The sequence below is a fragment of the Passer montanus genome, unplaced genomic scaffold (genome assembly GCF_014805655.1).
Source record: "Passer montanus isolate IOZ18808 unplaced genomic scaffold, ASM1480565v1 scaffold54, whole genome shotgun sequence".
Taxonomy (NCBI): domain Eukaryota; kingdom Metazoa; phylum Chordata; class Aves; order Passeriformes; family Passeridae; genus Passer; species Passer montanus.
The window spans coordinates 1,366,545-1,392,011 of NW_024370374.1; the positions used below are offsets into that span (position 1 = coordinate 1,366,545).

Below are 25,467 nucleotides of genomic sequence, written 5' to 3' on the forward strand. Positions count from 1 at the left end.
CTGTTAAATATGTCAGCGTGTCTGTTTTAGCAAAGAAATGCCACCTTATGAAGCCATAAAATACAGTGAACTGAAAGCTGACACCTAATATACTTTTCATTGGAGACAGATGTTCAATGCAAAACTCATTCTTTCAGATTTCATAAAAGCAAATAGAACTCAAATAATCCAGTTTAGTGTACAATATGCAGTGACCAAACTGCTAATGCAATTCAGCACTTAAAATAATATAAATATATTGTTAAGTAGCAGAAGAAGATGACCAATTTTTTTTTATATCTTTGTAAAAAGAAAATATCCTTAATAAGTTTTAAGGGCTTTATTACATTCCATTATTATGAAATTATGCATCTATAAGTCATAGGACAGAAGAGATATGTAGAACGTGGGGGGGTTTTTGGTTTGTCTTTGTGAAAAAATTATGTGTTGCAAATCAAAATAAAAATTTTTAGTCTGATAAAGATACTTGAGATAAATTTTTTAGAAGAGAAGGAGTGTATTATAAAAAGTAATACTCAAGCAGTTCCTGAAGCATAGTTATTTTTAAAATTTGGCATTCTAGTGGATTTAGAGCATTTTATAAAAATGCTGATGGGGAAAATGGGAAAATATGTAGGCTAGAATGGTGACAAAGTCTTGAGATGCTGAGCTGTTCAGGTTTTTTTTTAATGTTTGGGCTATTATAGTTTCATTTCTGGCTTAATTTAATCTGGAGATATGGCAAAAATATTATCTGTTAGGCATATGCTAACTCTGCATGTCTGCAGTGCTACTGCTGCTCTTTTGCCTGGAGAAGTCATTTATGCATACAGGAGCTATAAAGTGGGCTACATGGCAAATAGAATTAAGTGGGAATAAAAAAAAAGGAAAATGTTCATGTTAAAAGGATATTTCTGAATTAAAATGTGTTAGAAAAAAACAAGTTTAGCTTCAATGAAAAACAGAAGTGAGCTGTATCTGAAGATGCTTTGCTGCAACCATCTTTATTGTTTTTATCTTAACTTACCAAACTGAAAAGACTCACATTTTGGATTTTGCCCAAAAGATGCTAAAGTATCTCAAAGTTTTCAGTCAAGGGCCTAGAGAAATCAGCTTTCCTATAGCATTTTTAATATCATACTGCTTTATAATGCTGTTATCTTCAGTATTGTGACATGGAGTATCAGGTTACAATGTATCAGCAAGAAGTTCAGCACTAATGCATATACTTCATTTTTGTTACTTTTGAATGTTATTTTTCCCCCTCTCTTAGCAAAAAGATATGGGAAAGCTTTACTTTTCCTATTTTGTTTGACAAAAAGTTGCAGTGAACCTGTTCTAAACAGATTAATATTTTCAGTTTCCAGACCTCTCATGGAAGTAGAAGTGGACTTGGATGGGATGAGGAACCAGTCTCGCTTCAGTTTTTAAATATTTTTCTTTTTTCTTTTTTGGTACATTAGACTATTGTTGCTAATGCATGCTCTGTAACAGCTTATGAAAAATGAGCTAGTAGTGTTATTTCCTAAATGGCATATTTAAATACTGGAGGGAAAAAATGCTGTCATAATTGGAAGAACAAGAATTATTCCTTGATGCTCTCTTGATATGAGTGGAAGTTAAAAGGGCTGAAAAATACAGTGGCTTGCCAATGTAGTGTCCAAAGTAAAGGGAAATTTTTCAGTAGAAATGTGAAAATAAAAAACCTTTGATAGGAAATAGGAATATTTTTACTGAAAATTATGTTAAGATCCTAGAAGTTTAGTCTAGCATGGTAAATAATTCCCTTCCCATCTGGGGTCAGCACGCAATCACATCGTGGAACATGTGATCCCCTCTTCCAGGAGGATGTAATTACATTGTTCTGCGAGGTTGTCTGGCCTGCTGTAGAAGAGAGGACATTTCCTTGCAGCTGAAGTATTGTCATGTAGCATGATATGAGAATTGATATGGTTTAAAAGCAGAGTATTTTAGGTTTGTTCTTTTAGTGAAAATTTTTATCTGTGTGGCAAGTAGGTGTATAACATGAAATTTTACTCTCCCTTGTTTTGTTATGTACCTAACTTGACTTCTGAAAAAGAACATTCGGAGGAGCACGGCAGTCACTGTCTTGTTTACTTCTTGCAGGTTCAAGATTAAGAGTCTGTAAAAATATACCACCCTTTCCTTTTGGACATGGTTTTTTACTTCTGTTACAAAATCAACTCTTAGCAATTCATGCTATAACTACACATGCATACTGGTGTAAACCATTTTCCTGCTGTACTCTCTCTTTTAATACATTATGTTAAAAACTCCGGGTCTTCATAAGTAAAGTGAAATACATGGGGTTGGATATGCTAGAACTGTTTTTCAAATATCACATACCTTCCCAAAGAAAGCATGGGATTCTTTTCCTAATTTGCTGTGTATGTACCAGTAAAGTAGTACTGAGGTTATTCATAAAATATTCCAAGTAATGCAAGTTTTTCCGTTAAACCTTTTTTTCAGGTTTTTTTTTGTTTTTATTTCTCTTTTTACACAAATGCAGTCTATACCATTGCATGCTTTCTGACATGTTAACTTTCTGTTTGATGTTCAGGTAGAGAAATAACAGCAGAAACCTTTATGGAGAAATTGGATAATGGTGCCTTGCTTTGCCGGTTAGCTGAGACCCTGCAGGAGAAATTTAAAGAAAACGGCTTTGATGCAAACAAGCCTGGCAAAGTAAGTGTTGGTCAACACTCTAGCATTTAATATCAGTATCTGATGTATCTGACCATTTTGGTACTGAGGGTTTTTTAAACCTTTTAAAAGTTAAGAGGTTTTATGTGTGGAGATTCTGCAAATGGGTGGGGAGGTAATTGCTCTGTGTAGAAAAATTGCAATATGTAATTGATGGAAATAATGTTTATTTGGTATTTATTTAAGTGTCTATGCAAAACAAAAAGTACTTGTAATATGTGGAGAATAAGAATAAACCAGATCTAGCAGTGGGATGTGGTAGGCAATAGCGAAAATATGATCCTTGCATTTATTTTATATAAAGTAGCTGTGGGAGGTGTCTTCTCCTCTAAGAACAATTCTAGGGAGACCAATAATGAAACTCTATAGTTAGTTTTGGTGCCTAGAGTTTAAGGATCCTGTTGGTGTGCTGGGAGGGGTTTCAGTAAAGAGTCTAAGGAGTTATATGGAAAATGTGAAGCTTAGAAGATACTTAGGAGTTTTGGAAGGATCCATTTAAGGATTTGTTTGAACACAACCTTGCTTTAATTTAAACTATTCTCATGGGACAATCTTACTGGGAAACTCTCAAGAGTGTAGCAAGTTCATTGGAGAAGTAGAATTAAATGGTTGACACATTAACACATTCAGTGTGAAACTGTTCTTATTTTTTCTGGTTGCATTCAGGTACATCTTCCTTGAAAGCTAAAATGAGCAAATAAAGAACAGGTAAAAAAGAGGCTAAGAACAGAAATCATATAGCATTTTCTGCTCTTGATGTTTCATAACTTGTGTGTAGCAGAAATCAGGGCATGGCATAAATTTTATCAGCTGGTCTGAGAACTGACAGTCTTGTGTTGGTTGCACCTGTGTAATTCTTGGTTCCAAGTTCATAATTGTTGTTGTAGAAGAAATGTTCTGTCATGTTTCCTAGTTGGAATTATAGTCAGGTCTTCCTTAGTAGAAGTATTGGGTGGCTTTGGAGTTCCTCTTCATGATATAGTCTGGCTTGTCTTCATCTAAGTGTCATGATAGTTTTCAAGTGAGAAAACACATAGGACAGTCTTCTTGATTGGGCCTAGGAACTAGCTAGGTAGAAGGAAGAGTTACTTGTACTGTTTTTTGTGTTCTAAGTTACATTAGAAGGCAATGACACATTTGCAGTCCCATATGTGGTCATTATTTAGATTTGTTGGTCTTTATTTATCAGGCTGGTACAACTGACAATGCATTTAAAGGGAAAAAATCTACCTCGTTACTGTTTTCTCAATGTATGTTGTTTCATACTTAGTAAGAATTCAAATAAATTGCAGAATAACAGATTTGTATCATTGTATACTATTAGGGAGCTATTCATCCTTTCAGATTTTAATTCCCTGTATAGCACTCTTGGGCAATCTGACTTTGTAGTACCAAGAACATTTATGAAGAGATAATACTGTATGAAATTTAGCATAGAAAGAATTCCACAATCCTCCCCTGAATAATTTTTATGCATTTCATTAATAATATATGTGGAACTTTGAAGCCATTTGACCCTTGCTCTGCACAGGATAACAGAAACATGTTCTTTCACTGAGATACCCTGATGGCTTCACTGGCAGCTGGGAGAAGCTACTGATTTCTATTGAGTTCAGCCTCTGTCAAAATAGATAGCAGACTTTGCTATCCCTATATGTAACTTTGAATTTTTCTAGATAGAAGCAGTTGATATAAAACGAGTCAGGAGGATCAGTTTGATTGCTGCACCAGCTTGCATCTGAGTGAGGAAGTCATGATGGTTAATGGAGGGCGTGTGTGTCATCTTAACTGAGGCCTTCCACAAGCTGGTCTGTTTTCATAAGCAGTTTTACCTTCTGTGTGAACTTGTTCCTATGGAAAAGCTTAATATAATATTTTGGGGTTAGTTTTGTCTTAAAGAAAGATGATATATCCTGCCCTGATTGATATGTAGTACTGATCATGAATTCATTGTGAAGCTCTCTGGGGCTGCTAGTTAAGCCACAATAGCAACAGATTTAAGAAGACATTAAAAGCTAATATTACATGCACTGACTTCTCAGTTTTTTGCCATAATTCCCTAAATTCATATTGCAATACTCTACAAAATAGCAGGTTAAATCCTGTTGCTTCTGATTTAATAGCTTGTGCAATAAGTTGCAAGTCAATGTCAGTTTGCAGTTTGTTTGTTAACTGAACTGTATCATTCCCTTTCTTATTAGTGAGCATTGGCCTTCCTTCAGATTTTAGGAATCCCCTAGGCCAGCATCAGCTACTTTGAATGTGGAGTAAATGGAGAAAACAGATGTCAAAGGAGTTCCCAAAATATTGTGTTTTCCAAATCTGGAAGGAAGATTGTCTTGCTGATATCAACACTTCCTTCTTTTGTCATGTGGAAACACTTGTGGATACTGGGGACATTTTCAAAATACATAGGAAACTACTGGTAATGTGACTTTGGGGATAGAGCTTTAAGAGACTGAAGAGGAGATTAAATGGATTGTGGTGAAGATCTAGTCTTTTTTCCTTAAGAGTCAGAGGCAGGCAAAAAAGGCATAACTTTTTATGCATGAAGGAAATAATGGAGTTTATTTTTATGAGTGAGTGGATAGGTTAGGATGCTTGAGTGTAGAAAGAGGAGCATGTGATGGAACTTGCAAAATCAGGAATGGTGTGGTATGATGTGGTAAATGGTCAGTTTCTATACAAAAACTATGGGACATAGAGGGAAGCTGGTGAAAGCCAAACAAGAAAAAGGGGGACCTTGTTTACATACAAGTTGGAAAATTCTTGTCAAGGAGTTTTTAAATTGAGTAAATTTAAAAGTAAATACTGAATTAGGTATTGGAAGAGAGATCTTTTGGAAGGCTGCTTGCACAGAAACCCCACCCAGAGGAGGAAGTCCCTATAGCTGAAATGTATTAGAACTTGAGAAAGCAGAAGGGTCACTCATAGGTTCTGTATGTTATTGTTTCCTGGGGATGAATACCCTGCTAGTTGTGCCAGTGGACAAAGGGAAATCAATCACAAGAGTCAAACTTCAAAGAAATGAAAATTATATTTGGATTTTTTGTTTCTGTAGAAAGCCTTTTTAGGACTGAATCCCTGTATCTAAAAATACCACCTGGGCCACACTCCACTTTGATATTTGTTTTTCAGGAGAGTGATGTTGGCAGCCTCTGGTGCTGTTTAGGCAGCCTCTGCACATTGCTATTGTGAGCCTAATGCCATAATAAGCACCTTTGGATATCATAATAGGTACTCTGTGCCTTCCAAGATTCTACCTACTTAGCTGTTTGATTGGTTAATATTCAGTAAGAAAATACTAAAAGCATTTCAGTTTCTAAAGAGGAAGCATTTAAAAATTCTTCATTTCAGAAGATGTTGGGTCCCAGGATTTTTTGCAAATCCCAGAGGACAATGTTCTTCATTGTTAAACAGTTAAACCATGATTCAAAACCTGATAATTCTGAAAGCATTGATGTTGTATCTGATCCTTTGCTACAAGCAGACAAAATTTTTGAGTCTTAGATTAAAATGGATTTTTTAAACTGTGAGTGCAGTGTGACTATATAAGGTATTTTCTAAGTAATTTTTTTCCTCTTTCTGGAGATTTTTAGAGTAATAAATCTTATAATGGCTATTTTTAAAATACAAGGAAATGACTAGCAGCAATCTTAATAAATGCTCAAGATTTGTATAGTAGTAGGTTGTTGAAACTACCTGGACTGGTGTTAATGGAGTACTTTCTTGAAACTACAGGCTTATTATTATAGCAGCAGCTATTCAATGAGAGTAATTAATGTTGCACTATGCCATTTTGTAATTTTCTCCCATTGACTTGCATTTCTTCTCCATGGTCTCCTGTCAGTATTTTACTTTTCCTGACAGATAGTTAATTTGAGAATTTCACAGCTGTACAAATAAATCCAGAGCATCAAGACATGTGCAGTATGCACAAAGCCCACATTTGATGTGGTTTGGCTTAGTTTAGTAAGACCAGTAATAAAGATTTAAAAAAAAAAACCAAAAAACCATAAATAAACTGTGTTAATTGTTGTTACCGTTTTTGTCAGCAAGGCGCGGTACTATGCCCACCATCCTTGAAGCTGCTGATATATTTACAAACACTCCACTTAAAACAATGTTTTCATGAAGGAGGTTGAAGGTGAATTATCTTTGAGAGTCATGTTATGCATTTTAAGAATTGCAATTTAAAGAATCTGTACCAATTATTCAGAATTAGATCTGGAATCTGGATCTTGCTCTTAGACCCCAGATGGCCAAGCTGAAAGTCTGATCTAATCAGCATGGTGGTTTTATTTATACTGTAGGCTTCAGTTTCTCAAGATTATCTGTGTCCTATAGATGGGATGAATGGATGGTATTCTGTAAACTTGGTGCCTTGAGCCTGTCTGCCGGTGTAAAGAGACATCAGCTGCATCAGTGATGTCAGGTTCAGGTCCCCTCTGTAAATTAGAAATCTGATTCTCCAGTTGAGAATTTCATGAATAGGGCTGCATCAATTGTTAGGCTATGGACAGATCCTTTATGGTCTGGAGCAGCAATTTGCTTTTCTGCACACTTGTACTTTCTGGACTTGTTTTAAAAGCTCATGCAGCCAACTTCTAATCATATGCATGATAGATATGACTCTCAATTACTTGGGAGGATTAAAAAACTACAGCAGTGTCTTTTTGAGTATTAATCTTTCTAGTGGCAGAGTGATGTGGATGTGAGAGGGAAAGGATGATCTTGCAAAATGATTGACAGTGCTGACCCATCTAGAAGGAATAATTTCCACAAGACTGTAAAGCTGCTTGCTGGAGAGCTCTTTGTGTGTGTTTCTCAGATGTGTCGATAGCTTGCTCATTCAAGTGGGTTGCTACCAGGTTTCTTGCAGATATTGTAGGATTAGTCTGCAATAGGTCACATGCACAAACCTTCTATGCCTCATCAAATGCTCCTACAACTGAAGTTTATGCTTACAGGAGGATTGCAGGTACGATAGGTGGTGTTGCTCATCAGACTAGGAAAGCATATTTCTGAACAATTCCAGGATATTATGTGTTTGTCTGCTTGGCATGTTCCAGGTGAACACATTGAAGAGCTACTTAAAAAGGTTTTAAATGCACTTCAAGCCATGCACTGTGTTGGAAGCAGAGCTATACAATCCTGGAGGCAGCACCAAGACATTCTGTGTCTCTGGATTGTTCTTCTCTTTGATACTTGTCCTTGGGAAGGCATGGTTTGTTCCCTTGTTTGGCTGAAGAACAGTGTATGTGAACTGGTCTTGCTCTTTTCAGTGGTTCTCCCGCATATCCCTCTCTCTGCTCCTGTTTAACATTGCAGAAATAACAAGAATTTGCATCACAAGCTAATTGTCAGGGAAAAAGCAGAGCAGATTTAAGTATTTAGCTACTTGGTAGCTCCATCTTTGGAAAATATGACTTGAACTGCAAATCAGGTCATGAGGACCACATTTTGATTTCTAATAATATAATTTAACAAGAGAAAACCAAGTTTTTTTTCCAGAGATTTTTAATTAACACTGACTTTGTATGGAATGCTAATACTTAAACACTTCATAAAATTTATATTAGACCTGGATTTTTTCATAACATTTCTGCCATTACTTTAATACATGTATTAAAGATAGGGATGGCATATTTTCTGAGAGACATTTATAAACAGTCATTTTTAGATTTGCTGGATTTTTCCTCTTATATGAAATGCATTGTAATGGTCCTATTACTTATTTTGTTAAGTGTTTAAAGCAAACTGTAGACATCTTTGTAACAGATCTTTCTCTTTGGCTTTTTACTTAGACTACTAGGAATAATCTGGAACAGAAATGTAACAGACTTGCATGGAAATTACCTTATAACTTGAGAAAACAACAAAGTTTAGACCAACTGTCCTCAGTTTACTGTGCAGTTCTTAAGTCTGAGTTTGTGGTAGCAGTTCTCTGGGAGTAATGAATAAGAAAGAACTACAGAATTTGATGCAATTACCAATAGTGACTTCTGAACCAAGATAAGCCAAAATTTCTGAAGCAATGGGAGTGGTAAGCATAAGTAATGACTGCAATGCAGAAGAAGGAAAAAAAAGTCCCTTTGAGGCATAGACATCAATTTATAGCTACCATAATAATGTTTAATTTGTTTATTTAAATAAATATTCAAATTTGTGTTTGTTTATGTAAATCAGCCCCAAATGCTTCAAGTATGCAGTAAAGCTTTGCTTTTAACTTGAGGCTGATTTAAGGCTGATTTTGGAATTTTTTTGTATGGATAAACATTCCACCACGTTTTTCAAATCATGAAAGTTTTTAAGTTCTGCACCTGTTTAGAATTCCCTGGGCTCTAGCAGTTTCCTTGTGTTTTTTAATTTAGAAGCTTACAGAAATTCAGATTCTTTATCATAAAAATGAAGATGCAGTTTTTTCTCAAAAATTAGCGTTCAGAGCTTTGGAGCATCAGATTTACCTGCAGTGAGGTACATGCTAAATTTAGCATGAGGTACATGCTAAATTCTTCCTGAATGTTTTCAGCATCTGCATGAAAATTTCATCTTTGTTAAACATCAGAAAATTCACAAAGCAAACAGATAAAGCATCTCAAAAAATTCTGTATTTCTTTAGACCATCTACATATTTCAGAGTCTTCCTTGACACTTGCCTCATGGCAGGTAATGCACCATTTGGAACTAATCTTACAGGAAAGAGCTGGAAAACCCTCACCTTGTCTTGCACTTCAGAAGGTCACAAAATGTGAGATTGCTCATTGGGAGAAAACCAGGTGGAAGAGGAGGTATAATGGTAATACAGCTGTACATCCACCATTATCAAGGATTTTGAATAGCTTTTTGCATTTGTTATTTAGACGGACAGTGAAAGGCTATTCACTGTAATTCCATAGACCAAAGTAATATGTTATTTGACCACACTGTCAGTGAAATTATGAAAACTTTTTTCAGTAAGAAATTTTAGAACCTGTAATATGTTTTGACTCTCTAATATTTCCCCTCTTTTCTTTTTGCACAACCCAAGCTTACATGCCAAGTCAAATTACGATATTCTTTATATATTCTATTAAGTAACAATTAATGTGACTTACATGTTATTTACTAAGTATTAGTATACTAGAAGTATGTTTGTTAATATGTGTTAGAATAGCAGTTTCCCACAGCATGCTTGACATCTAAGCCTTATTTTGATACAAAGCTCAATCCTTCTTTGTTGCATCTTTTCGAGGACAGTACCTGGGCTATCTTGTTCTATCCAAGCCCAGTACATGGTCTTCAAAGTAACTCTCTAATCTGCAGACCTGGTTTGTCCAATTCCTGAAGAAGAATATCTTGGCCTTGCTCAGCTAAGAATCTTTCTATACTTCTTTCATTTTCTTTTTGAACAACCCAGGCTCGTTTAACAATTGATTCTACACTCTTTTTCATACACATAAGAATGCAACAAAGAACAAAAAGCACATCAAAAACAACAAGAAAACGAAGTCCTTCTATCAAAAAGGTTTTCAACCAGACAGTAATTCCCAGATCCTTGAGCCATTTGTCAAATGGGTTTTCAACAGCAGTGAGTTTCTTCATGTTATTTTGCAACTGAGCAAAATGTGAATGGACTCAGAATGATCAGAAAGATTCATACAGCACATTCCCTCAAAATCTTCACAGCCATGTCCTTGTGCTAATAACAAAAAATCAACGGCTGCTCGATTTTGTAGTGCAGCATGTCGTTACACTATCAACATCAGTGGTGAGCTCTTCTAACACTCTAAAGGTAATGTTAATTTATTTGCCTGTCCAACAGGCTAATTGTCTTAGTTGGGTGAAGGCTTTGGCAGAAGCAACTTGTGGTGAAAAGAGTGAAGATACAATAACAGAGGGTCGTTCCCACAATTCAACATTGGCCTTACACTCAGATCCTAATTGTTCTACACTGCGCCAGGTACGCTCAAATTTGTGACCTGTATTGATCATTTGATGGATAGTAGGGGCAAACAATGTCAGCTTACCAAGATAGCAGGGTCCTCCTTGTGCTTTTGCAGGTATGGCAGGCCAAGCTTGATCTCCGCAGATGAGGAAAACTCCTGGGGGCAACATTTTTGCTTTTGCTGCTGCCTTTCCATACCATGGAAGAGGCCAAAGCCAATTGTTACAGTAACCAGTAGTATTATAATACCAGGGGGACCCAGGGGCAATCTAAGTACTATCATTTTTGGCTTATGAAGTCTGATTTTACCTGAGACAATATTTTCTTCGTAAAATCCCAAGACGAAACAATAATTTCCTGGTATAGACCCTAAGATACCAAGCTCTTGAGGTTCCAAGCCTGTAACATTCAGCCCTTGAGCAATTTTAACTGCTTGAAACCCTAAGAAGTAGTTGGAATTAATTTTATTTGTTGTCCAAAGCCCAAATTCTTTCATCTGGTTTAGAGGGACTCCAATTAGACAGATATGAAATGGATTGGAAGGGGTAGTTAATGACAAACAGAATGGATCTTGTCCTGTTTTGTTGGCCCAAGTAACCCAAACATTTTTCCCTTCAGGGAGAGTATAAATTGGTAAAGTGCTGGGAATGCTCAGTAGCAATATCAATGCCCAGGGTGCAGGATCTCTTAGATGACATTCTTGGCATCTAATTTCAAGGATCTGGGTCCTATCTGCCTGTTGTACCTGCTGGATGGCTCTCTTCAGGGCCCAAATGGTCATACTCATAAAGATTATCAACACTTCCAAAATGGTCAACAGATGGGTCAGGGGTTTGATAAATGGTCACATAAACTACCATTTTCATCAATATAATGACTAATACGATCAAATATTTGTGAACACCCACCACATTTAAGTGTAAGCACTAAATGCTTTCTGCAATAATCACAATATCGCCTACTGTTTGCAAAGCAAATAGGATTTAGTTCCCAAATTCCACCTGGTTTATGTTCTTTTACTATATTTACTACTAGAAGTCCAAGATAAACCCTTATGTCTGGAAGTTTGATCTCCTTTACGACTTCTCTAAATAATTATATAATTGCTTGTTGTCACTGCTCGGAAAAGATTCGTGGGTCTTGTGGGCCAGAGCTGGTGCTGGGTGTGTCCATTTACTTGGTACCCACAATGGTCCGTGACCTGTGGAGACACAACTCGTGCATCTGCCCAGGTAATGTCAGACTGTCTTTTTAAAGCTTTAGCAGATTGATGAAACATTTCATGAGTTTCTCTGGCCATAGCAAATGAGTTAACAGGTGCAGGAAGCACTGCACTAACTAAAGAGTCAGCTACTGCGTTGCCTTCTCCTAATCCTGTTGGTGCAATGGCTTCTTATATGGATAATGCAGCAAAGCTGAGTTCTAATCTTCAAAGCTCTTTGAATCTGCAAAAACAGTTCTCCATGTCTTTGATTTTTAGGAAGCTTGATCACGGCATCTTCAACGCGCTGCACCACTCCCATGGCATATTGACAGTCTGACAGTACATTCAGAGGTGTATTTGACATTTTGACAAGGGCCAAGCAATTGCAGCGAGTTCCAGTGTTTGCAGTGAATCTGCTTCATTTCCATAGAGCAGGTGTCTTTGCCACAGATCGTTTTGTTTCCATACACACACAGCTTTTTTTCTTTTCTTACCAGCATCAGTGAAAGCAGTGATACCTTTAACTGGTTGCCTCACCACTTTAGGTTGTTCCAGCCAGAGAGAAAGTGCAAACGTCTATCTGATGGCATTGTATTCAAAAGTTTGCCAAAGTAGCCTAATAATGCTGTTTGAAGTGGGTCAGAATGATGCATCATCCATTCAAAATCTGCTGATTTGATGGGCAGGCTAATCCATGCAGGTTCCTGACCACTGACATCCTTGTATCTGTGCCTACCCTTTTGGATTAGATAACTGATCACTTCTGGTTTTTGTCAAATACTTTTTGGGGAGGTGAATGGAGGGAAAAAGCCATTCTAGGAGGGCATTAAATTTTTTAAATTATTTTTAAATTTTTTGAATCTGTGTCTGCTTGGCACATTCAGGGGGAATTCCCCCGCTTTTCTTTTTGCCAAGCAGACCATTGCATCAGCAGAGCAAAGGGATCACAGATTGTATTACAGATCAGAAGGCAAATTACTTCTGACTCTAATTTACGATCTGCAAGGGAAGCAACAATAATTTGTCCAACTGTTTCTAGAGCCTTTTGATGCTCAGTGGACCATGTGTCAGGTTGTTGTGGGTCAGTACCTCGCAGAAGAGACATGAAAGGTGCAAGCTGTTGATTTGCGATGCCAGCTATGTTGCGTACCCATTGTAAATCTCCAACTAACTTTTGGACATCGTTCAGTGTTTTGATATTTGTGGTAAGAGACAGTTTTTGTGGTTGGATTGCAGCCTTAGTGACTACCCACCCTAAATACTTCCAAGGTGATTCTTGTTAGATTTTTTCAGGGGCAATTACCAAACCTGCTGAAGCAAGTTGTTGTTGCAAAAAATGGATAACATTGTCTGTAATAGGGTCTTTCTGACAAAGCAAAATATCGTCCATGTAGTGATAAATCAGGGTGTTAGATAGCTGTTGCCTGACTGGTTGGACTGCCCAGGATATGTACAGCTGACACATTGTGGGGGGCCATCTATTTCCTTGTGGAAGCACTGTCCACTCATACCTGGCAGCAGGTGCAGCTTTATTGATGGAGGGTAAAGTAAAAGCAAATCTCACTGTATCTTCAGGTTGTTTTTTCACTATTCCCTTGCAATCTTTCAGATCAATCACTAAAATGTCCCAGTCTTGTGGTAGCATCATAGGCAAAGGCATTCCAGGCTGCAAAGCTCCCATGGGCCACATCTGATCATTGACCTTGCGAAGATCATGCAGAAGACGCCATTTCCCTGATTTCTTGAGGATCACAAATATAGGAGTGTTCCAGGGGCTGATAGAAGATTTGATGTGTCCAGCTTTCAGCTGTTCATCAACTAACTGATGTGCAATGTGCAGCCGTTCTTCTGAAAGGGGCCACTGCTCTACCCACACAGGTTCATCAGTCTCCATTGAATGTGCGGGATAGGCGGCTGCTCAGCAGTGACCTTTAGCACAAAAACTGCGATTGAGGAATGTTCAAAGTTGCTCCCACTTGAGAAAGAACATCACGACCAACCAGGCCTCCTAAGTTTCCAGGCAGTGGCATGACGTATGGTCTTGCAGTGATGCACTGGCCTTCAGGAAGTGCCAGCTGTACAGCAGTGAGGCTTTGTTGTGGTGCCATGCCACCTCCAACTCCTTGTACAGTATCAATGGCATTCACCAAGGGCCAGCCTTTTGGCCACAAATGAGTGCTAATGATGGTTACAGCTGCGCCTGTGTCTAACATGGCCATTTTTATCTGATGGTTATCTTTTTTGAGAAGAATCATTGGTCGCTGTTGCATCTGCTGGACTAAATTCACTAGGATGTCTCCTGTTGATCCAAAGCCTTTATCTCCTCTGTTTGGAGCTTTTTGAAAGATGTCTTTTTCTGTGCATTCTTTGAGGTACAATACCAATTGTGCAATTCGAGTACCTTTCTTTATAACCAAGGGAGGTGTCAAAGTGTAAGCTATAATCATAATTTCACCAGTGAAATCTTAGTATACTAGAAGTATGTTTGTTAATATGTGTTAGAATAGCAGTTTCCCATTTTGATTTTTTGAAATTGTTATTACTAAAATTAGTTGCTTTTGCCAAAATTTAGTTGTTTTTATGTTTTATTTTGAGGAATGTGATGTTTGATAAAACATAATTTGATAATACATAAGATGCTTTAAAAAATATATTCCATGAAAATCCACCCAGATTTCACCATTTATATCTCATGGAGATACTTTCACATCTCATGGAATAATTGGTGTTTATTGACATGTTCATTCACAAGTCGTGCTGTGTGACAATGCCACAAACAAGTGCAATTCTCTTGTTAATTGCAACCCTCCATTTTTTTTCTCATTTACTTGGAATAAAAATGAATGAAATTCGGAAACTAGGATTCTTTTGTCTTCTTCAACTAACTCTTTGCTAATTCAGCTCTGAGTTCTGAGGTTGTGATGGGGAAAAGCTCAGGATCATCTATCAAGGATAAGGTGTAATTGCCCTCTGAAGGAGCAACTGTGAGAATTGCCTCATTCTGTGTTCTACTTAAATGTTATTGAAGAAGCTCGTTATGAAATGCCAATTTAAAAAATCCCCATCTAAATGTTAATTCTAAAACACAGACCATTTATTGAATGAGAATTAACTACTGAATCCCTGTTTTCATGGATTCTGTAGGGAGGTCTTTGCCATGGCTTTCTCTTATTGTCTCTGTTTATAAAATCTTAATACACTTTAAAAAAAATTAATTGAAGTCTTTCTCTTGAAAGCATCTTATTTTAGTGACTCTATTCAATGCTATCATAGCATTAGAAAAAAAACCAAACCACCACCGATCTTTGCATTTGGCCTGCTAGCATTTTCAGAGAGTAGCAGTAATGGCTTTTAATTTTTGGTGCATACGTGCCTGGAGATTGCAAATTACTTCTGCAATACTTTGAAAGACTGTTGATAAAAGTGAACTTGTCAGTAGGCATGGAAATGTTGCAGACGTAGATGTCTAGAAGTTTTAAGAGACAATTTATTGACCTCCCCAAGGCTTTGGACTGTAGTGACCTAATCCCCCCCCCGTTACACAGAGGAGTGGGAGGAACAGCGTCTGACATCTGCTGAGGTGGGCTCTCTGTTGAGATCCTCCATGAGCCGTGCTCTGCTGGGCAGGACCCCTGGTTGTGCCCCCTCTGTGTTACCCTGGGTTAGCCAGCCCCTGAGAGATGGCCTTCCAGCTCTGACAGACATTGGGATTTTGCCTCCATGTGTTGAAATACACATATCCTTAGACTACATTTAAATTGCTTATTAGTCAAATAATGAAATGTGAAACAGCTGGTGAATGAAGCTTCTGCCTTGCTGCTTTCTGACATTATTTACTTCTGGATATCACAGTGCATTGTCTGTGGCTTGAATAGTCTTTTGTATTCCTTGGCTTTCTGGCACGCTGCTAGAAGTAAAAGCTGCATTGTTCATTAGTATTAACACTATTTTTTTGAATAACCAATCTTTTGCCATGTGATGAGCAAGCTGTGTGTTGGACAGAGAACTTAGAAGAAAAAATACATTAAAAAATGCTTAATTTAACAATATAATTTTAAAAGTTAAGTTTATTTTCCATATATTCTTACTCTTAAGAAGCTAACACTAATGCAACATGGAAGAATTGACACTGAATTACATGGTTAAAGCATTAATTTAGTCCTGCAGTTATTTCAATGTTGAAGTCTGTATATTTCTGTAAAGCCTTGATGATGTTAATTATTTTTATTGACATATTGTAAATATGTTGGGGATTCCAAATCATTCACAAATGCGTTCTTAAAATCTAGAAAGTTGATAATGAGTGATTTTTGGCTTTTGATGATCTCTGCGGTTATTATATAGGGTAAAAATCTGATCAACACATGATCTGTAAACTTGAAATCCAATTTCCTGTTCCATTAAAATGACATGATATGACAATATAAAAGCTGTGTTTCACTGAAGGAAACTGTTTTGCTGCTTGTTAAGTTAATTGCTTAGGGGTGCTTACTTTGTTATATGTTCAATATTATTTTTCATCGATCTAGAAGTTGTTCTTAGTTCTGTGGCTATGGAAAAGTTTGGCTTTTTTTTGTCTCTCCTAAGCCTTCAGAAGTTCCTTGCTGAGTTTTCATATTCTAAATTTGCCCTGGGGTTTAACTTCTATTTTGCAGCTTTCTTTAGGAGGGCTGAGGGGTTTGTATTTCTTTTCTTAGTTCAGTTATTTTTTTCAGTGGGAAATGCTTAATTTTAAATTCTATGTATGTATTTCCATATTCTGTTTTACATGTACGTTTAGCACATTCTTTTGGCCATTGGTCCAGTTGTTTAAGAACACTTGAGGAAATGAGGAAAGAATTGAAGGAGGAAAGGGATTGGTACTGCCACAGAGCTAAGTTAAAAAGCAAATGGCAGAAAGTTTTGAAATAGATACATGTTCTATTTAGCTGATATAATCACATTTCAGTAGGAATTTTTGCTCACATAACACTAAATGGCCTAGCAAGGCACCACAGCAGTTAGGTACTTCATGGCATAATTTCCCACTCCCACCCCCCATTTTGGTTAATGTAGGTCATCAGGAGATAAAAGCAAATTTTCCCTTTGAGTACCTAGTAACTGTAGCCCTCTTTCATAGCAGACAAATTGCTCATCTTTTTCTTTTTATTCAAGCATAAGTGATAGTTCAAAATGTCCTGAAATCATCTTTTCAAAAAGGGAAATATGATGAACAATCTTCAAAATACAAGTCAAGTCTAAGTCAAATAAATGGGGATTTTAGTATTTGTTCGTGAACTCGTTTTGAAAAAGCAGTACCAAAAATACATTTTTCCATGTGATTTCAGAGCATCGATGTAAGAGAGTCCCTTTTGGATTTAGAAGTGAACCTGACAGCATTTTTCCAGGATTGCATCATATGTTTCACTCGCACTTTCACATCCTGTATTAAACCACATGCATGCACGTCAACAAGACAAGATTGTAAAAGGAGTGTGACTGGGGAATTGTTTTCCTGATACTTGATAGGAGTAATTGCGGCCACTGATGCTTCAAAGCAACTGTGGTCATATTATACTATGTCAACAAAAGTCAGTTTTGCCATGTGGAAACCTAATTATTTCAGAATGATCTGTTAGAAAGCACTTTTGAAATAGTCAGACCATTTATACAACTCAGTAAAAAATATTTCTGCATGAAGCCTTTCTTGAATAAAAGCTTTCATGTGTTAGAGTTTGAGCAGTACAGTGACAGTTTTGGAAATATTAAAAAAAGTAGACTTCTGTTTAAGAGGTGGTAGGAAAATTTAGTAGGTGATTAGAAAATATGAGTATTTCCCTATAATTTGTGTGATAAACCTGCTAGGGCTATTACTGAATAGAAAAGAGGGTGGGGTTTTTTGCTGTTCTCTTCAGCAAGACCCTAGTACTGTGGGAAATGGGATGAAACTCATATATTTTAGTGAGATCATGTGATGTCAGGGATATTTGTCCGTGTAGTATTTGCTTCAGAAAACGACCCGAGGCTTTTGTGCTCTTTTTGGTTGTTAAATGATGTTGCTGTTGTTTGCAACAATGTCTTGTCTTTACATGTGGTTATTTGTCACTCCTGAGCTGTTCAGGACATCTGTTAATCAAACATTTTTCTGTCGCTATGAAATTAAGAATATCACAAATTTGCTTAGTAAAGTGTAATGTTCTGTACCTAGACTCTTACTATTTGCTGTTACTACCAAAAATGTGCTTTTGAAAGACACTGTAAAGGAATGTTGTAAGTTCCATGAATGTCTAAGCTTCATAGTGAAGCTAGGTTAAATGATGTGTTTAAAAGTCTTAGTTGTCAAGGCACAGAATTGCAATTTATGTGTATGAAATTTCAGGTGATTACTGACACATAAACCATCTGTTCTGAATTGATCTTCTAGAAGGAAATTCTACGTTCAGTCACTGCAGTATACATAAATCAAAAGATACAAAATATTTAGAACCAGATTTATTAATGTGTTGTTAGTACTGGGGAGCAACAGCGACCCAAGGGTCACTTGGGGTTTCCTGCGTTCCTGCCAGGCATTGCAATGCCTTCCCAGTGGCTCCTTGGAAGAGAGGCAGTGCAGGTTCTCCTGGCTATCTCCTCGCTCCTGGCTGCTCCTGCTCTGCTGGAGGCTCTGTGCCACACAGCAGGTCCTGGTCTCCAGGCCCACTGCTGGAGGCTTCTCGTGCTGCTGGGCTCAGGGCCAGGGAGAGCAGATGGGCTGAGCCCACACTGAGCCCGAGTCTCCACTGAATGCCAGATGGCAGCCACCAGTCACACACACAAAAATTTCTTTTTTTGTTTCGTTTATTTATTATTTTTTTTTTGGGTTGGTGTTTTGAGGGTTTTTGCTGTTCAATAGTTCTAAGGTAATCTAAGTGGTTTATATACAGACTTTCAGAACAGCGTTGTTCAGTCTCCTCAGCAGGACTTGAAAGAATATAGGTTATTTATTATGGTTGTCTCAGCACAAAGCAGTTTAAAGGTGCAGAACTGACTAGAGCTGTGTGGAAGCAAACAAACCCAGCATGATGTCACTAGCTCTTCTGAGATGTTCCTGGCATTAGAAACAGAAGTTTCTTTTCTTGGAGAAGATTCACTAGTTTTCTGCAAAGGCAAGCCTGAGAACATGGACACTGTGGAAAAATCTAGAGATGAGAACTGAGAGGTGACATGATTTGACACTGCAGGTCTGCTCTTACACATTAAGCATCTGTATCCTTATCTCCTTTCCATTCTCTCTGAAGTTCTTATGCACAAGTCTGCAGGTGCCAGGAATACTGGAGCTGGCTTCTTGGCATCTTGTTCTTGTCACAGTGCTATTTGTCCATAGCAGATCATCCAGAATTGGTGCTTTTAATTTGATGTAATAAATCAAAAATTACGAAGAGTGTAGTAGTGTCAGATATTGTTTATTTGGTCCCCTGATGTTGACTGTTAACTCAGTTGATTCAATGTCTGTGTATCACTTCAGATAATCTGGTCCAAGCAGATATTGGAAAAGAATTTCATTCTGTTTGATTTTCTTGTTGTTAAAACATTTTAGAGATGCTGATAATTTGATTCAGTGAATATAAGATCAAGTATGATGTATGTACAGTGGATGTTTTCTGTAACTGGATTGATTGAGTGCTATGATATGGCACCTCTTTGCACCCTACTGACCAAATGGAGTTAATTATAAAGTAATGAGTATTTCTGATTCCACTGAAACTCTTAAAACCCACAGATTAATTGTCAAGACTTGAGGGAATCAAAATACCTTAATAGTTGTGACCAGCCTCCCCTGAGACCCTGACCTGCACTCTCTGCCCATGGCCCAGAATGTCCCTTTTACCTCAAGCCCTCTTCTTGTCAGAGCTGTGTTGTGAACAGACTATCTCCACCCTGGCTGCCTATTGCTCCCTATCTAGAGCCCCTTAAAAGAATTCATGTTGTATAGTTGATTTTTTTTTTTTATTTATTCTGGATTAGAAAGAGCTGGTTTTACTTCCCTGCTTCCTTCTTGCTTTCCCTTCCTTGTCCCGGGTTTCATGGCTAGGTCAGTGTCTGCTGCAGCCCTGAGTTCTGCCTTGTCTTCTGCTGTTTCTGACTCGCCTTCCCTGGACACACTAGACCTGACTTGGCTCTTCCTCCTCTAACAGAACAATTGTCTAAAGCTCTTATGTTCCCAGCATTGCCTTATTTGGTTGCTCTGGGACTGCACCATTGCCAGTGAGGGCTGCCACTGCCTGTGCTGGGCTCACCCTTTGACCCTGGATTATCTTCCCTCATGGAGCAGCCCAACTCTTGCTGCTCTCTGCCTTTTTCCATTTTGCTTTGTGCCAGTCCAATATCCCTGCCCACTTTGCTTGTTCCTCTTTTGCACTGCAAGAGCTATGGTTGGGTTGAACCTTCTTTGGGAAATCATTTTGAAGAAGGGACTTCTTTAAGGTTTCTGCAATGTTTTAGTGCAAAATCATGGAATGGAAGTCCTGTTTTGACGGCTTTCCTCTGCAGCCTGCACTAGCTGACCTTCTTCCAACAGGCCAGAGACTTGTGTGACTGCTTTTAAAAGAAGTGGGTGTCCTTTTAACACTAATATAGTTAGAGACTATATTAGATTTGTCCAGTTAAAATCTCCTGGGAAAGGGTAGGGAGAGACAGAGATGCACAAATGGTGCATTACTTCTTCCTAAAGACTAAGTCACTGAGAGGAAATGCAACGGGAGAAACTGTCTGTAGAGTATAAGTATTTGTCTCAGAAGAGATACTCATTGTTTCTTTGAAGAAATTAGTATAATATTAAAAGAATGCTAGCCTAAAAAATGTGTCTAGTGCTAACAGCTTTTTATTAACTTCTTTAAGAAAAGAAAAACAAAATCACTGATATGTAAGAAACTGAGCATTTATTTCTACTTTTTTTTTTTTTTTTTTTCTTCTTCCAGAAGAATAGAAAGGGGCAGAAATAATGTTTTAAAACTTCATCTGATCTGTAAGATTGCCCCATATCTAGAGCCCCTTGAAAGAATTAATGTTGTATAGTTTTTTTATTTATTCTGGATTAGAGAAGAGCTGTTTTTACTTCCCTGCTTCCTTCTTGATTTTCCCTCCTTCTTCCTGGATGGTCCAGGAGGTGATATGGTATCTGTGGCATAAGATTTTTTTGTTTAAAATAGCATGCAAAATTCATCAGTGAAATCATTCATCATGAAAATTCATCAGTGTTTTATATAAATTGTAGAAAAATAATAATATCTCCTTGCAAATAGCTTGAATAATAAGTTAATTTTTCCAAAACAAGGAAATGTAAATTGAGTATTTGGAGTAAGAATCATGGGGGAATGAAAGCTAGATGGTGATTTGGGGAATAGATTTAATTGCATAAATCTCTGAGACATATTTATGTATCTAAGACAATCTGTTAGTCCCCATGACATACTAATAAGTACAATGGTGATTATGCCTGCAGTTGTTCTTTTTCAGTTTATTTGGCTTGTTGGGTAGGTAGCAGCAAGTAACTCAGTGCATGTAGGCATATTCTGCTGTTACATTGCTGCTGTCATATGTATAATATGTTTAAGATTTAAACTCTTTCTAAGCTGTGTTTAATGCTGACATTATTATACTGCTAGAAGCTGTTGTAAGGGGAAGCCTACTCCTGTGTTGCTCTCCCCATTTCCAGTAATTTTAAGCTAGGAATGAGTAGAGACACCATATTTGCAGTTTTCTACCTCTTAGCTCACTTTTCATTGAGCAACTACTGACTCCAGACAGAAGTAAAAATTTCATAAATCAGCATTGGAAAAACAGTGCATTCAAATCAACATAAGGTCTGAATTCCTCCATGATTTATAGATCCCTAAAGTTACATATCAACAATGTTTTATTTTCTGTCTTCACTTGTCCATGTAGTACAGCTATTTTTCTTTTGAGGAAAAGAAGCCTTAAGTGAAACTAAATGCTAAGGACTTCTTTTCTCAGTGTGTCTCAGTAAATGTACCAATGCAGGAAGCAGATTTGCTGTGGTAAATACTCTGTTTGGTACAGATGTTGATGCTGTATCAGCAGCATCCTTTCTGATATTGAAATAATGTAAAGGGAACTACTCTGGTATGGTGAGAACCTGTCTTTGTAGACCTTGACTTTGTACCTACTAGATTTACAGGCCTGTGTTGTGCACTGGAGACTTCTGGGTGTTGTTAAACAGGAGACAGTGACCTTTCTGAAGTGTTTGTAGTCTTTGGGCCTCAAGACCCATTCCTTTACACTGTGATTGCCTCCTAACATAGAACTGAAAGTAATTCATCCTTAATTGTAAGAAAGTTCAGTTCCTGGTTTAAATTCTGTCTATAATTTTTTTTTTTTTTTTAATTCAGTGAACTGGACCAAACACTAAATACAAAGCCTATAGTTAGTCATATTCCTAAGTAGCTAATGTTGGTTCAGCTCTCAACTTCATTGTGTGGACTTTTGGAAAGACTTTTTGGCTGAGAACTGCATGCTGTTAAATTCACTTCTCATGCTTCTTTGCTTGGAATTCTTTAATGGCCAAGGAAATAAGTTGGTGGGAGTTACCCATCTATGCAAAACTTGCATAGTGATTTTGTAATACTTAAGTATTATGATAGTATGTATTATTTAGCTAAATAAAGAATTCCTGTTTTTCAGACCTTACCAGTTCGGAAAATTCCATGCAAAGCCAATGCTCCTTCAGGGTCTTTTTTTGCACGGGACAACACAGCAAATTTCTTATCCTGGTGCAGAGATGTAGGTGTGGATGATACCTGCCTGTTTGAATCAGAAGGTTTGGGTATGTATTTCTTTATTCTTCATGTAGTAGTTGGTAATTTGAGATAACTTTTCCTTTGCCTTTAGCCTTGAAAGACAGAAAGGCTTTTAATAGGTCCTGACTCTGACTCTGACCTTTGTTTGTGTTAATTGTGCTGCTTGTGTGTAGAATGAACAATTAAAGTACACATCACATACTACTCATTTAAGCCAGTTTTAAGAGGAACTTAAATGAGAGAAAACTCTTGCTATGTTTTCTTGCACACAAATATTTTTCACCCTTACATATACTTTTCTGAGCATGGAATGCTGTTCCTTAGTTCAATGTATAAGATGGTGCTTTTCTGTTTTGGGAAAGTAGGATACAAGTGCATGCACAGTTCTGTCTGCAGACATTTGGCTAGTTGTGGAGATTTAGTGAATTGCACAGGAGGTGAGAAGATACAAAATTTGTCTGTTTCCCATGCTGATCATTTTCCCCAGCTAGTTCCCTTGTGCAGTTCTGGACAAAAATTATCCAATACTACTGCTTCATGGTGTTTCATGAAAAGAATTGCACTCTCAGGAAAATACTACATAGTCTTCGTTGTTTTAACTCTTCTTTCTTCAAAGGAAATCTTATGAGTCTTCACAGTTTTTCAGCCAGATCTCATGAAATTAAGAGTCCAATGTTTGCTATCTGAAATCAGATAAAGCAGTCATGGTGACAGATCAATTTCTTTGGAAGACAAATGAACACACTGTGCTGAAGCTTCTTTGTTCTGTTGCTCAAAAGCCTTTGCCCTGTTGAAGCTCTTACATGTGTTGTGACTGATCTATTCCCATTCTTTTACAGTCTTGTTCTGCTTCTGTAGTCTAGCACAGATATTTCTGAGAGAGTTTTTCTTTTTCATTTGTTTGTTCTTTTATCCTGGGAAGTTTTTTGATTACATTATTTTCTATGTCTGGGAGAAAATGCTTGGCAGAGGACAGATTACTATCTCAAAGGTGACGAATAGTAAGTTGAATATATGTATTGACTCTGTTTTGTTAATTAAATCTTTAAGATGAAATTCTTATTTGATATGGTAAATCACATGGAAGATGAACAATAATTGTAGTTTCAATGATTTGAAATGGTGAAGAAGTTGACCATTTACATAGGACCAAGAAGCTTGTAAACACCAGGAGATGCAGACCTCCAATGCCTGACACAGGCAGAAGAACCTCTGGTTAATGGAATACTTCAAGGTATTTGAAGTTTGTATTGCTATGGTAAGCCCAGCCATTTGCCATTGTTCCACAAATCTGTTGTGCATTTTTACAAAACTAGATCTTGTTTAGAGTTGGAATTGACATAGCTGAAATACTGATATTTCCTGATAATTAATTTTCACACATACACAATGCCTTGCCTGCCATAGTGAAACAGAGTGCAAATACAACTGAAAAGGTGTGTTCCAGAGGACTTCCTCATTCAGAAAACTGAAGTGAAATACAACTGAGTGTGCAAACCTGTACTCCATTTTGTTTGATTAGCGACTGATTTTCTTCTTCATTGATTAAAAACTAGGTTCTGAGGTTTTTCCTTTTATTGTATAATGTACTTGTAGAAAAGATTTATGTTGCTTGAAATAGGATTAGGACTTGGTAACATTTTTGACCCATTTTTCTGAACTTGAGAAGGAGGTGGTAATCATGCCTTAAAAAAAAAAAAAAAGATAAAACTAGTAGCTATTATTCTCCTTCAGTTTAATAATTAACTCAAAGTTTTGCTTTTTTGAGATTTTCCTAATGCATTAGAAATAATGATAAATCTTAACAGTTGCCAATCTAAAGCTTTTATGTTCCTCTCTCTCCCACAAATCACTTCACCAATGCATAGGAAGCAAACATTCAGCAAAGGTAAGTAATATCAAAGGTTCTTTTCAAAGCAGTGAGAAATGTGTGTGAATGACATCTGTCTTTGCACTGCCTCACTGAATTCTGCATTTTTTTTTTGTTATTAATTGTGGTGAAATTATGGTTACAGAGGTAGCTGTTGTTTGTATTTTCTTCTGTTTTTCCCCACGGCTCATAAACTCAGTAAATCGGTGTGTAAATTGGAAGTGATAAAGCGTCTTTTTTCTGTCTGTATTAGAGAACCTTTATTGTAGCAATGTTCTCAACTGAGTGGATTTTTATCCTCATTTTTTCACTCTTATTCTGTGTGCTTTATGGTATGCAAATACTGTGTTATTTAATTAGAGGCACATAGGGTTTCATCGTGCTACTGTACAATATAAAACATTCCTGAGGTCTTTTTCTGGCAAATATGTACTCTAGAATTATAAGAGTGATTTTGAAGATCTAGTGCACTGAAATACTTGAATGATGGATTTATGACACTGATTTTAAAACAAAAAAAAAGTACCAAGTATATTAGAGATCAGCAAAACAAAGTCTATACTGGCTAAGAAATTGTTAATTGCTATTATTTCTCATTACTTAAAAATACTGTCTCATTGTTGTAAGTTCTGAAGAAATCTTTGAATCGTGCAAGTATAACTGCCCACAAATGCATCTTCCATCACTCCTAATTTTTAGCACTGAGACTCAAGTGGTACAAAGGTATTCCTCACTGGAATGGAGCTGTCTCAAACAGAGACTAGAGCAGATAGGGGCACTCCATGCCTGATGGGCATGCAGGTAAGTGATGTTAATGGGAATCCTGAGTATTCTTAGAGGCTTGCTTCTGCAGAGGGTTAACATTTCAGGGCTGAGCCACACAAGCAGGTGAGCAGACCTGATCATGTCCTTCAACTGTGGACTAATTTGAGCAATTCATGTAATTATTTAAAGTTAAGCGCAGTTTCAAATGCTTTGTTGGATTTGG

The 25,467-nt window shown here is 37.2% G+C and overlaps 1 protein-coding gene across 6 annotated transcripts in view; it reads left to right on the plus strand.

Annotated features, from left to right (window-relative positions):
* Positions 1–25,467, plus strand: part of GAS2 (growth arrest specific 2) — a 92,439-nt gene that overhangs the window by 14,966 nt on the left and 52,006 nt on the right. For all 6 annotated transcript variants that reach the window (XM_039725014.1, XM_039725013.1, XM_039725009.1 and 3 more), the window contains exons 3-4: positions 2,561–2,685; positions 22,494–22,635. In XM_039725014.1, coding sequence (XP_039580948.1) covers positions 2,561–2,685; positions 22,494–22,635 — 267 coding nt within the window. The remainder of the gene's footprint in view (positions 1–2,560; positions 2,686–22,493; positions 22,636–25,467) is intronic.